At 46.1% G+C, this 13,268-nt stretch overlaps 1 protein-coding gene across 1 annotated transcript; it reads left to right on the top strand.

Moving 5' to 3' along the window:
* The first annotated feature begins 333 nt into the window (after positions 1-333).
* LOC111865482 (circadian clock-controlled protein) lies at positions 334-11,771 on the top strand. The gene is made up of 6 exons (XM_023853569.2): positions 334-463; positions 6,024-6,116; positions 6,776-6,914; positions 7,756-7,889; positions 10,057-10,206; positions 10,462-11,771. The coding sequence occupies exons 1-6, from the start codon at positions 397-399 to the stop codon at positions 10,614-10,616; spliced, it is 738 nt and encodes a 245-aa protein (XP_023709337.1). The 5' UTR covers positions 334-396; the 3' UTR covers positions 10,617-11,771.
* Positions 11,772-13,268: the final 1,497 nt, after the last annotated feature.

Genomic DNA, 13,268 nt, shown 5'->3' with positions numbered 1-13,268 from the left:
CGGAAGTGGCTGAGACAACAGTCCAAAAGACTTCTATGCTGCGGGGTTCCACGCACTGTTAAAGCGATGGGACAAACGTATCAATGTTGGTGGAGGGTATATCGAGAAATATTTTTTTTCCTTGTTTTACTTTTTATATCCCTTCGTGACCTATGTACTGGCTCTCCCCCCGCCCCCGCCAACGGGAATCGAACTGCGGCCGTCCAACCGTGGCAGTGTGGAGGCCGAGGAGCGTGTTTGCATTGAGAGCCGGCGGCGTGGGAGCGCGTTGAGGTGGGGGGAGGAGGGGCAGTTGCGACATTTATATAAGGGGCACCCCAGTGGCGACCCAGCACCTCCGTGGCAGCCAGTGCACTTGCGGGGTGTAGGGCTCACTCTCATCCGTCTGCTGTTGCCATGGAAACCGCTCTATTCGTGGCCGTCAGCTGCTTGCTGCTCCACTTGGGGGATCAGTCCACGATCCGTAAGTCTGTTTTGTAGTTCATCTAGCGACGTTTCTCAACTGCGTCCATTTCTTTAGTGTCGGATTGGAGGGACTGTAGAAGGAAGTGGTCGCGGCATAAGCCTCAGTGAGAACAGTCGGTGTAGCGGCGGGATTCGAGCGGGCTGAGTGTCTGGTGAACTGGAAGGGGCATGGAAGGAGGCGGGTAATGTGCGAGGGACTGAGGTGTGCTAGTTGTGGCATGGTTTAGTCTTTATTTATTGTGTACTTAATTACTTAAACCGTGTGTATTTGTTAGAGAAAGTGGCTGCTTGCACGAACAGGACAGGGATGACAGGGATTTGATAGCTTTGTTATAATAATTCTTATTAAAATGGGGTTTGTTGGTTTGAGTTGATACCTGAGAGTTCATGATAATGGTTCATTAATACAATGGTCAGTTTTCTGGACATTATCGCACTGATATTTATATGAAGCGACCAGCTTTGTCGTGGGGCTCCTGCGGACTGAGAAGTGTGACCCTGTTTCCGGGACAAATCAGCAGGGCGGACCCTGTCCAGCGGCTGCTTGGAGCCTCACGGAGTTGAGCAGAGAAAGTGGCCAGTCCACCTCTTGTTACTGTTTCCCTGAATCATGCGCAGCATCATTAAGGACGATCAGAAGGTTTTCCTTTATCACCAAAATATGAATGGCTGTCCCGTGCGTGACGCTTTCACCAAGTTTTGTTTGCAGCCGCGTCCAGCAGGGCAGGGATCCCCACAGTTGCGCCGTATGCGCCGCCCCGTAGCGTCAGGGTTGTTATTGGATATAGGCATTACTCATTCTGGCCGTGGGTGTGGACAGCGTTGCCGAAGTTACGCGCTTCCTTCTTCAGGCTCGAATTGGGTAGTGTAGATGAGTTAAGAGCCGAATGACGGAAAAGGAGAGTGCCCGGTGCCCCGTCAGTGTCAATATGGTCAGTGGCCAGGGAAGTTGTGAAATGGCCCTTATAAGGGCCACGGAAGGCACAAGACGGCTATCGACAGCCATCCGAGTGCTCGCCGGGCATACCGTTGCGAGGGTGAGATGGGGTGCACATGTAGCAGGGGAATGTACAGACATACAAAATCGTGGTAGACATGGACATAGATGGGAGGTGCAACTGAGTGAAGTTGTCCCTGTGCTTAATTAAGCACTACACCGTGAAGGCGGAGTGTAAGTGGAGGTATAGTTCCAAGAATTCTCAACCTCAGCACTACATGGAGGAGAGTGGTCAGCTTCACGTTCCTGACCACTTTACCCCCAGTACCCACTGTGTTCCACGACCGGTCTGGGGACATTTTGTCCCCGCCCGGAATCGATCACCGATTCTTCGGTTGTCAATTCGTAGCCTAGTCTCTGTACCGAGTAAGCTCCCTATATTAAAACGCATCTTAAAGAAATTGTGTGAGGGTGTGGATTGGATTAATCCTGCTCACGATACTGGCGAATGTTGGGCTGTTGTGAACACGCTAATGAGTACTCGGATTCTATATAATGCATTTCTTGAGCAGGTGGCCGACTGTCAGATTCTCAAGAAGTACGCCGATTCATGGTATGAACGGTGGGATGTCTGTCTTGCCATCAGACGTAACACATACCGCTCGAAACGAGAGTCAGAACGCAGTAGTTGGTACATCGTCACTAAAAGAACGGAGCACGGACAAGTAACAAGCACGTGGCAGTGACTGCCAGTCCATGCGCTGTGTGGGAGTGTTTATCTCAGTACCTCTAAATTAATGCTGAATGCTACGGCCGAAGTTACGAATGCTTGGAGCTGTACCTCCGCTCCCCACATACGTCGTGGTACGATGTCTCTGCATATACACCAAAATTAATCATTCATAATCATCCTTCCATTTTGTGCTGCGTTGAAAAGCGCTGCTGCCTGAATTGAGACTGAAATAGAATGACAAATCAAGTTCCAACTGGATTCATGTTCGCAGGTGTTGAGTTCGCATTTCGACTCGGATGGTGACTATCCTTACTCCGCTCTTTTCGTAGTTTTCCTGAGTCAGTCCAAGCGAATGCTGATACAGAACATACAGATAGGCCACTACAGCTCTCTTCTACTCCCCCTCCCCCACACAATTCGCCGAGGAGCACGCGGTAGCTCAGTTGCTCCAGACAGTATGCTAGAAGCCGGATGGTCGTGGGTTCTATTCCCGATGAGGTCACTGGATTTTTCAGTCGACCTAATCCTTCCAACCGCACTATGGTCCTGGGGTTGACTCAGGAATCTTCCTGGTGGATAAAGGGCGTCCGTCTCTTGAGGCTGACAAGCTGTGAAGAGTGCTGTATTCTGGGTTGCAAGGCAGTGTAGTTCGGAGGAAGTTATCACTTCCATGGTCAGTATAGAAGAGTAAGCCTAGGACAGATTTCTGCATGCTTTTGTTGTTTTCTTTCTTGACTTTTTCTTCTACCCTGAAGATGGAGGCGATATGTTCCTCCGAACTGCATTTCGTTACAACCCTGATTGATTTAATAATGCCCATTACAGTAAACACCCACTACTCCGGAGTAATTTGGGGTGGGGGGAGCGGTCATCCGGATTAGTGAAACAAAAGTGGTCCTAAAAAAGAAAACAAATAAATGGGAAACTTAATGCTCTAGGTACTTCTGCAGACATGAACAAACATGTCACTGCAGAGCCTGTATTTAGAAAAAGGCAATACATATAACAGGAGGAAAACACAACACAGAACACGATACACAAATGTATGTAGGAAGAATGCTCACATAAAAGAGGATTGGCGTAATTCGCGTGTTTGAGTGCGACGTAGGATGAATCCTAAAAAGTTTTATTATTTAGAATTCATCGACATGTATGACGAATATAGATTTTAGTCATTTTAGAAAGAAGACATCATGGCGTGCATAAAGACACCTGAGGATGGCACATTAGTGCTGAAACATGTAGTGTGGAAGTGAAGAATATGGTGAGGGGGTGTATACACTGTAAGACGGTTAGCATAAAACATGGACAGTGCATGTATCCACCGACAGAAGACTCAGAAGCTCTACTTGTTTCTGAACGTAATGATGCAGGTCTGAAGAGACCGTCAAGTGACACATCTGCCTTCCTGTGAACAGCGTTTCCATGTTTCGATCCGGATTAGCTTCTGAGCCCTGCAAAGTGGAGGGGGTTAATGCGATAGGTTCGTGCCCGTCAGGGTCGGACAGCAGCGCCGGTAGCTGTTTTCTCCGAAACGTGACGATGACCCTAGCAGCAGTAGCTCAAGGTCTGCCAATATCTATGCCGGTCAGGTCCGCGGCGTGGCGAGTAGTTTGTATGCAGAGCCTGGGCGGGCGTTGTTAGGCAACGCGCAGTGCCCATCCGATCAACTGATTACGCGAATCCTTGACTAACCGACTGACGCTCTGGCTGACCGATTAATTGCTGAAGTTAATAATTGACAGACAGGTTGGTTGACTGCATACCTGGCAGATTGTGACTGTGACACGGTTCAGATATTTGGGAATGACAGCAACAAATCAAAACCTGATCCAGGAGAACGAACTCGGGTAATGCTTGCTACCATTCAGTCCAGAAACTTTTGTCTTCTCGTCTGCTGTCCAAAAGCACAGAAATTAGAATATATAAAACTATAATTTTGTCTGTGGTTATGTATGGTTGTGAAACTTGGTTTTTGACATTAAGAGAACAGGGTGTTGAGAATATTTGGACCGAAGAGGGATGAAGTGGCAGGAGGTTGGAGAAAACTGCTTCATGAGGAGCTTCATAACTTGTACTCTTCTCCAAGCGTAATCAGAATGATCAAGTCAAGGAGGATGAAGTGGGCAGGGCATGTAGAATGAATGGGGGAGACGAGAAATGCATATAAGACATTGGTGGAAAAGCCAGAAGGAAAGAGACCACAGGGAAGACCAAGGCGTAGGTGGGTGGACAATATTGAAATGTATCTTAGAGAGATAGGACTGGGTGGTATGGACTGGAATGGTCTGGTTCAGAACAGGGACCAGTGGAAGGCTGTTGTGAACACGGCAACGAACCTTCGGGTTCCATGAAATGCTGGGAAGTTCTGGAGTACACGTACAACGGGCGCCTTCTCGAGAAGGGCTCAGCTGCATGAAGTCAGTTTAGTTTAGTTTAGTTTAGTTTAGTTTAGTTGATTGAGTAACCGATTGCCTTACTTAATTATTGAGAGCTTGGCTGACCCAGTAATTTGCTGACGTAATAATCAGCTAGGAGGCTGTTTACCTGCATCATTAAGAGAAGGGCTGACCGACTTGTGTTGGTGCGGTGCCAAGCAGCAATCTCGACTCGGGTACAGTGTCCTCTCATTTTACTCGGAGTGGCGAAATGAAAAATAAAATAAGTGGAAAGCATGAAGGAAGCTGTCGTGGCCTATTTAAAGGAACTATGTTGGCATCTGGAAGCCACTGCAGCGTCAGGGTCCGCCCTGAATCCGACGCCTGGGCCCTGACGGGCAGTTCGGAGGAAACCGCTTGCACCATTGACAGGACAGACGTCGCAGTGCTGTAAATTTCTGAGATTTGGTGTTCTGTCCTATATGACGCCGTACAGTCTGGTGGATATTTACTGGGTACATGTTGCTAAGGAGCTGTGAAATATAAGCTCAGTCACTATAGTTACTGGGCTACGGGCTGGACTATCGGGGTTTGGCTCCTGTCGGAGGCAGAGATCTTTGTCCAGACATGCTTTGGTGTTCACCTTTCGAAAGGGAGGGCGTAGAGCGACAACTCCAGTCACTCAATACATCCCTATGACGTGATGCGGAAACTTTTCTTTACGTTTGCTCCTTCATCCTTAGAGCCCGCCCGGTGTTGTGCAAGCAGGGGCCCACATTCATGCCGCTGGACGTGCTGTACTGAAGGCCGCCAGGTGCTGACGATGAAAATGTTGCGGACTAGCAGGAGTACCCGTTCGTCGCCCGGGATATATCGCACTCTGTTGCAGTTAACATTCGTGTTAATAAGTGAAAGTCTACTCGCTGTGTAAAGAAATATACGAAAATGCTGGACAAAAAGATACCACGTGACGCAGGTCAGATATTTGGGAACGACGGTAAGAAATCCAAATTTGGTTCATGAGGGAGTTAGGAGCAGGTTGAGCTCAGGTAATGCTTGCTACCTTTCAGTGCAGAACCTTTTGTCTTCTCGTCTGCTGTCTAAAAACATACAAATTAGAATATAGAGGATTATAATTTTGCCGGTGGTTCTGTATGGGTGTGAAACTTGGTTTCTGACATTAAGAGTCGAACATAGACAGGGTGTTTGAGAACAGGGTGCTGAGTGAGATATTTGGCCTTAGGATTCCGGGGAAAATTATTTAATGCTGAGTTTCATAATTTGTAACCGTCGTCCAAATTATCACTATTGTCAAGTGAAGGAGGATGAGATGGGCATGGGATGTAGTACGCATAGTAGAGAAGAGGAGTGTATATGGAGTTCGGTACGAAAACCGCAAGGGGTATATAGGATGGGAAGTTGTGCGGCGCGCATGCGGGTTGCGTAGCATCACAGCCGTGCTGGAAGACCTTGACTGACAGGGTTTGAGAAATCGCTTTCTCTGTTGCAGCCAGCTACATCAGAGTTTGCAAGAGGTACGACCCCAAACTAAACGATTGCATCATAAACTCCATCGAAACGCTGCGGCCATATCTGCTGAAAGGTGGGTGCCCACTTACGAAACCAAGCAAAAGATGCTAATATTTGGATATCATTCTAACTGTATGTTGTTATTATTGTTATTGTTACGCTTTGTTTGAAGCTTGCCCCGTCTCAGACACTAGGCCAGTTTCTGCCAGGACACGCACCTCCGCTTACGGAGAGTTGCTGCTATTACATTTTGCGTATGCAAGAACAGGCTCGGAGCTGGGCAGGGCGTTATGAATTCCTCATGGTTAAGACGGAACGCACTGCCTCGTATGGGCGTATTGATTGGGACGGCGTCACCAAACGGAAGCCACCTGCCAAGACTGAAGGAAGGATAGCTCGTGGAACACCCATTCGCAGCTGCCAGGATAATATTAAAATGCATCTTAAACGAGATGGGTGCAAGGTTGAGGACTGGATTTATCCGGTTCAGGCTTGGCGCACTGCGCTGCTGTGAACACGGTAATGAACTTTCAGGTTTTATAACAGGCAGTGAATTTTAGTGACCAGCTGAGCGATTGTTAGCTTTCCAAAAGGCTCTCTATCCTAAGGAGTGCCCCCCCACACCAAGTGAGCGCGAAGAGGGTCTGGGGGCCCTCCCCCTGGAGGTACTCAGTAAGCCATGCGAGTGTATGTGTTGTGGCCGGTTGAGACGTTATCTTGGGCTGTTGCCAGGTATTCCCGAGTTGGAGGTGCCATCCATCGAGCCCCTCACCCTGCCCGAGGTCCTGGTTGCGCAGGGGGCCGGAATCAAAGCCGTAGGCAAGAATATCAACATCAATGGACCGGGAAGTTTCGTCATCAAGAAGCTCAAGTATGTCAACACTGACTGAATGGGTAAAGGTAAATGAGCGTTGTGGGGCGCGATAACGTGGGAACCCCAACACACACAAACGCAATAATTGCACAGCAACAGAAAAACGGCGTTTTCTGTACGGTCCGTGCAGAGTTGTTATAAGCAGGAGAAATTAGTGAGGAGTCAGCCAGTTAGTTAGTTGGTTGATTGGTTATTGAGATAGAGAGGTAGATAACCGCATGGCCTCAGTTGTTTGAGCTGTTGCTGTTAGAAGCTGGTAAGTGAGACTGGGGATAGTTCGGGAACGCAGAGGAGGGGAAACATCCACTGTTGAAAGCCGCTACCAAGCAACGACTAGCGAAGACTATCTGGTGTGTCCTATAGTGGATTTGTGAAGTGTGTAGAACAGAACTCACGTGTAGTTACGTTCTTTAAGAGTTCACTAATGCGATTACCAATCCAAACCCCGTCTGTAGTCACAGTCTTAAGCAGATCTTAATATAGCAGGGTGTGAGGGAGTGGCTTGGTTTTGTCCAGTGACGAGATCTTGTGGACGTGGTAATGATGCCTCTATTCTGTAAGATGCGAGGCATTTCTTGACTTTCTGAGCCACTATCAGCTTCTCAAGAAGGGCTTTACTCAATGGACAGATTCATCTGGTTACTATTAGGGCTCATTGGCAGACTCTTGTGAAGTGAGCAGTGTACCTTGGCAGGAAATTTGTTGAGTAGCTGAGCAACTGTTAGCGTCTCAGAGAGTACTCTGCTAGTGTTTATAGAAGTAGAGGATAAAATTCAGAGAGGGCAGTAAGGGGAGGGTGTGGACTCTGATACTTATGTTGGTGCTGCCCCTGTTGCAGTGTTGACCTGGCCAACTACCAGGTGGATATCAGCGTGGACCTCCCTTACCTGACTTTCAATGGAGAGTACGAGGTGAGCGGCAGGTTGCTGGTCCTGCCCCTCAAGGGGAAGGGACCCGTGCGGGCCAATGCTAGTGAGTTCTGCTTCCTAAATACACGTATGTAGATGTAGATCGGTGAGCTGGCGTGACGAAGCTGTGGGAGGTTAGAGGTACTTGTCTTTGCCACAGTTTCCACTGGGTACAAGGGAGCAGAGCCGTTGGGACGTCCTTCCGGTACGGCGCTCTGTTCCTGAAGCGCAAGGAACGAGGTGTGTAGCTTCGCGCACGCCTTGAATGTTCATGTGAAATGTACAATTTTCATGCCTTAGGAAGTCGAAGCAAAATTTGCTTACATGATTCTTTTGAAGAACTTCATAACAGCTGTTTGATGCGTCGTTGCAAAAATACAGTTATTAATTATGCCATATCTGTCCATGTGTCTGCTCTCTGTAACAGCTTGGAAACTGCTGAATGGATTTTCATGAACTATGATGATTGGGGGGGGGGCACGTGGTAGCGTACTTGGTTGAGGGGCTATGCTAGAAGCCGGAAAGTCGCGGGTTCAAGTCCCATTGAGGTGATTGAATTTTTTCAGTTGACCTAATCCTTCCAGCCGCACTATGGCCCTGGGGTTTACTCAGCCTCTAACAGAAATGAGTAACAGGAATTAATTAAATAATTTTCCTGGGGAGCAAAGCGCGGCCGGCGCTTAAGGCTGACAACCTTACCGCCATCTGTGAGCCGACTGCCTAGAAAATGTGTTAGCCTCAACGTCTCACAACCCTATGGGCCTTCACGGCCTGGTACAGGGATAGCTTCACTTTTTTACTTTTATGATGATGTGCAGTCTCGAGGCCAAAATCTATTGACACGTTCCAAATTTGGTTAAAATCGGACAACGGAACAGGAAGACTTACACATGTTTCTGCGTGCATCTCAAGTGTGACTTGCTAAATATTCATTGCAGTGAAAAATGTATTAAATGAAAGGCTTACAGAAAAATGAAACATATTTTATGTCCAACACATTTTTAAGTATTTAAAATTTCTGAGATGATTAAACAGAAGTGAAAACTCTGTAATTGTTATGATACGTGTATATTTCTTGACCCTTCTGATTATTGTAGATAGAAACATCAGGACTTTGTTTAAAGGGCAATTTAAATATCACATTGGGATCTGGGTTTTAGTCTAGTGCGAGTAGATGATTCTGAATGCCCTGAAGTGTTCTTACCCACTCGCCAAATTGCAAAACTCTCATGAGGTATGACGTTCTGTAGTCCAGTAAGAAGTTGCCAAGTTTTTGAGGAAAATGCTCGACTTACCTTCAGGCTGGAACATGGAGGCAGCATATAAAGTTGTCCCTTTGCTTAACTGATTAAGCACTACGTCATGAAGGCGTATGGGGAAGTGAATGGATTGATCCACATTTTCATGACCTCGGCACTAGCTGGAGGTGAGTGGTCAGCTTCACGCTCTGGCCACTTTACCCCTGGACACAGATCCCCCAGTACCCATCATGTAGGAGGCTGGGTGGGGCAGAGCCGGTCTGGACGACGTGGAGAAGAACACATTCTTGAACCTACCGGGACTCGAACTCCGACCACTGTGCTGTCCAGCCCGTACCCAGTTCTTTTGATAGAGTATTCGACATAACTTATTTTGTATGTCATCACTTTGATTGTAATGCTTTCGGTGCAACAATGCACAGGTTTTGAATCCATCAGAATGATATACACATATTTAAGGCTTTTCACTGCTTCTTGGATCACTTCACTCAGAGGCTGACGCTCATTTCAGAAGCAAATGCTGATTCTTCGGTCCCCTCGGTTGTCCTTCCCAATCTGCATCTTAATTTCGGAACACAGAATTACGAAAAACTCTCGTTCACTGTCCTTGGAATCTTTCGGTTCACATACTAGTAAAAACAGCGCACATTAAGCAGGAGCTATCGAAGGAACGTCCAGGCGTCTGGATCATATCTGCTCATTTTACAACCCACTGAATATACTTAGGCCACATGTTATTGGGATTTGTGGTGGACAAAGTGGTATTTAGCCAGGTTTTCTCCTGGTACTAGGGTTTCCCCATGAAGGCAGCATGTTCCTCCAGAAAGTTGGTAAGTATCTACCAGACTGTATGGAGTCAGGTGCCAGAGTGGAGTTACTCCCACAATCAAAAGTTTGGTTTTAGGCATGCGGTGGTTCACATTTGTGCGTGCAAGCAGGGCTCACACTGACTGTGCTCTGACCTGTCCACAGCTGACTGCAAGGGCGATGTCGTGCTGTATGCTCAACTGGTGAAGAAAGCCGACGGCGAACATTTGCGCTTCACTGACATCGACATGAAGATCACCATTGGAGGGTACCACGTGCGCCTTGACAATCTGTTTAACGGCGACAAGTTCCTAGGTAACACACTGTTGGCCTTCAGAAGCTAATACTTGCACTGTGGAGCCACTGGTTCGAACCCAGGTGACTTGACGAAGATTTGTTAGTTCTCCTCGCCTGTCAGAGTTCCAGCATTGCCTTCTACTGATCTGTTCCCACCCCATGACCAGGCAGGCTTGTCTCTGACATGATACTTGGCTGACTACAGAGATATTAAATTAGTTTCTTTATCGGAGCCCACGAAAGTGACGCTGTAGCCGGTGCTCTCTGCCACAGGTGAAGCGACTAACGCTGCCTTGAACGAGAACCCCAAGGAACTGATCGCGTACTTGAAGCCAGTCGTCGAGAAGACAGTTAAGAATATCATCCAGAAGATAGCGAATAAGATCACACAACATTTTACTCTTGAGGAACTGCTGCCTAAGAACTAGCTTCTTCCGTTTGCAAGAGATGTGGATGCTTCAGACGACATTTGCTGTGGAAACTGCTGGACGCTGCTCAGTGCTGGGGTCCACGGCTCTTCGGAAGGTGGGCCTCTCAATTGAAGAATGTAGTTAAAATTATGTTACCCTCTGGAATAAAAGCTTTGTTCTAAAGCCAAGTCCTTAGTCCATAAATTCCCTTTGTTTTACCGAATCCAGATATTCGTTACCATGGTTACAAGAGCCTGCTTCTGCCATCATGAGGCGTTAGGTTCGCTGTGTCCATCACACAAAACATTGCTTCAGGAACTTAGTCCGTTTCTGTCCTGAGATGATGAGATCGAAGGGGGTGGGATACCTGCTCTGGAGTGAGATCACTAGAAACTTTAAAGAGAATTCATATGAAATTGCATTCACGTAGAATTCATGAATATAAGATGAAATCATATGTGTTGGGGGATGCCTGTATGTCGAGTTGCCAAATCATTTTCGGCACTAAATAATACTCGTTGTTTATGGGGCATGATTAAATAAGGTGCGTGCTAATTAATCTTAATTTCATTCATGGGACAGCTCCAGCTGATGTATTAACCGAAACGTGTTTCATTCTTGCTGCACCTGCAGATGAATGCTTCACACTGGGGATCCTATCGTTACATTGCTTGATGACAGCTTAAGTACATCGATGTATTGCGGTAGCTAGGTACTGGTGTTTCGGAGGAACATTATGCCTCCATCTTCAGCGGTGTCACTTCCCAGAAGACCGTAGTTTTGAAATTTCTCGCCACGATGACTTCAGATCTTACATTGTACATCAATACATCTGGATGTGAAGTCGTGTAGTCTGGTAGTATCAACATTTTGTTTTCAGCAGTGTCACAGACCATAATTTTAATGTTAGTTGTCATGAGAACCTCGGATCTCACATGGTACATCAAAATTATGATCATCTGGGACGTGACGCCGTGTCGCCTGGGAGAAAGGTACCAACATCTTTGGCATCATCACAGAAGACGGTGTTTTTGCTTTTGCACATTTTCTGTGCTACAGCTTAGCGGTGTCCTTGTTAAGTCGTTTTGTATCTGCTTTTGTTGCATCATGTAGAACTGTAGACTGTTCTAGTTTTGTGTACCTGATAAATAAATGTATATACTGCTAACCTGATACCTTCTGTCGCTTCCATACAAGCGCTTCCTCATTTTCTTTTTCCTTTGCAATGGCCAAATGTGAACTTTCTATTTTTAGGAATGTTTCAGAAGGGAGGATTTCTTTCAGTTCATTGTTGCTTTGTAGTCCATGCAGGAGAAATGTCTGAATGGGCTCGATCTGTGTTGTTTTCGGTTCTTCAGTGAAATACTGAGGACATGCGCAGTATAGATCACACACTGCTAAATATGTCAGATTAATTCTTGATTGGTTTCTGTTTATTATACGCTTCAACCAAGCAATGAATTAAAGTGATTTGCCAATGTAAAAATTGAAATAGTGTTCCCATCTTGTTATTGTAGTTCTTCCTGTAATTGTCAGAGGGTCTGCAGAATACACATGTATATGACGATATTTTGCAAATACCCACAAGAATTCATAGTATTCTGAACACATAATGAATAAAGAAATATATTCTTTCATGATGATCACAGTTTTTCTGGGATCCGACGCCTTGTAGTCTTGTAGAATTTTCCCGACGTTTTGGAGAACCCTGCTGCCTCCATCTTCAGGGTATTTCCACATCCCATAAGACAGTAGTGTTCATAATGGCAAACTTCATATATACATGTAAGATTTGAGACTTTCACGGCGGTGACTATGAAGAAAGCAGTCTTCTGGGTTTGGCACCGTGTATATGTGGTGTTAACCGACGTTTCGGAGGAACGTATCGCCTCCATCTTAAGGGTAGAAGAAAAAAATAATATATATATAATATATATAATAATATCATATATATATACATACGTATATTTCCACACAGTCTGCTTTTGCCGGTTCTCACGGTCTCTTCGCTTGCATATTTATTTTTTTTCTTCTACCCTGAAGATGGAGGCGATACGTTTCTCCGAAACGTCGGTTAACACCACATATACACGGTTCCAAATCCCAGAAGACTGCTTTCTTCATATATACATTTTTTCTGTCATTTGTGTAAATGGAATTTCATTGATTTATACGGATTTTCCTCAGTTTCCTAAACCTGCATGAATTAGCAGCCTTCTTTGGCACATTTTTTCTGTATGTGATTATGAGAATGAAGCAAATTTTCGTTGCTGCCTGTGCGTTCACACCCTGTATCTTAAAGCTAACAAAGTCCATGGAACTGAGTCCTTATTGAGAAGATAATAGTTACTTTGCAAGTGAAGAAAATCGCTGTTTTTTATGGGTCCCATCGGTTCATTACTGTGTTAACAGGACTCATCTACAGGACAGTTCCCCAGAACGGCTGAATTCAGTTCATGCCCTTACAGCGAGTTTCCTTAAATTCTATTGCAATTTTATTCTTCCATCTCACATCTGTTGTCTAAAATTTGGTGTGCACTTTCCTTCTGCAGGGTATAGGCAGCGTGTAGCACTCAGCCCCCACAAATCTCCTTGTTATGTAATTTTGTTTAGCCTGCTAAGTGTACAAGTTAAGGGGAAACTGTGAGCTTGCCAATACTGTGTGCATAT

This window comes from Cryptotermes secundus, unplaced genomic scaffold (assembly GCF_002891405.2).
Source record: "Cryptotermes secundus unplaced genomic scaffold, Csec_1.0 scaffold454, whole genome shotgun sequence".
Taxonomy (NCBI): Eukaryota; Metazoa; Arthropoda; class Insecta; order Blattodea; family Kalotermitidae; genus Cryptotermes; species Cryptotermes secundus.
Note: the sequence above shows the minus strand (reverse complement) of the source record. Positions and strands in the feature narration are given on the sequence as shown.

Excerpts from the sequence above, each read along its gene's own strand:
- LOC111865482 (XM_023853569.2), top strand. The coding sequence starts at position 397 with ATGGAAACCGCTCTATTCGTGGCCGTCAGCTGCTTGCTGCTCCACTTG. Across the intron at positions 6,117-6,775 it reads GCGGCCATATCTGCTGAAAG|GTATTCCCGAGTTGGAGGTG; the intron begins GTGGGTGCCCAC and ends GGCTGTTGCCAG. Across the intron at positions 6,915-7,755 it reads TTCGTCATCAAGAAGCTCAA|TGTTGACCTGGCCAACTACC; the intron begins GTATGTCAACAC and ends CCCCTGTTGCAG.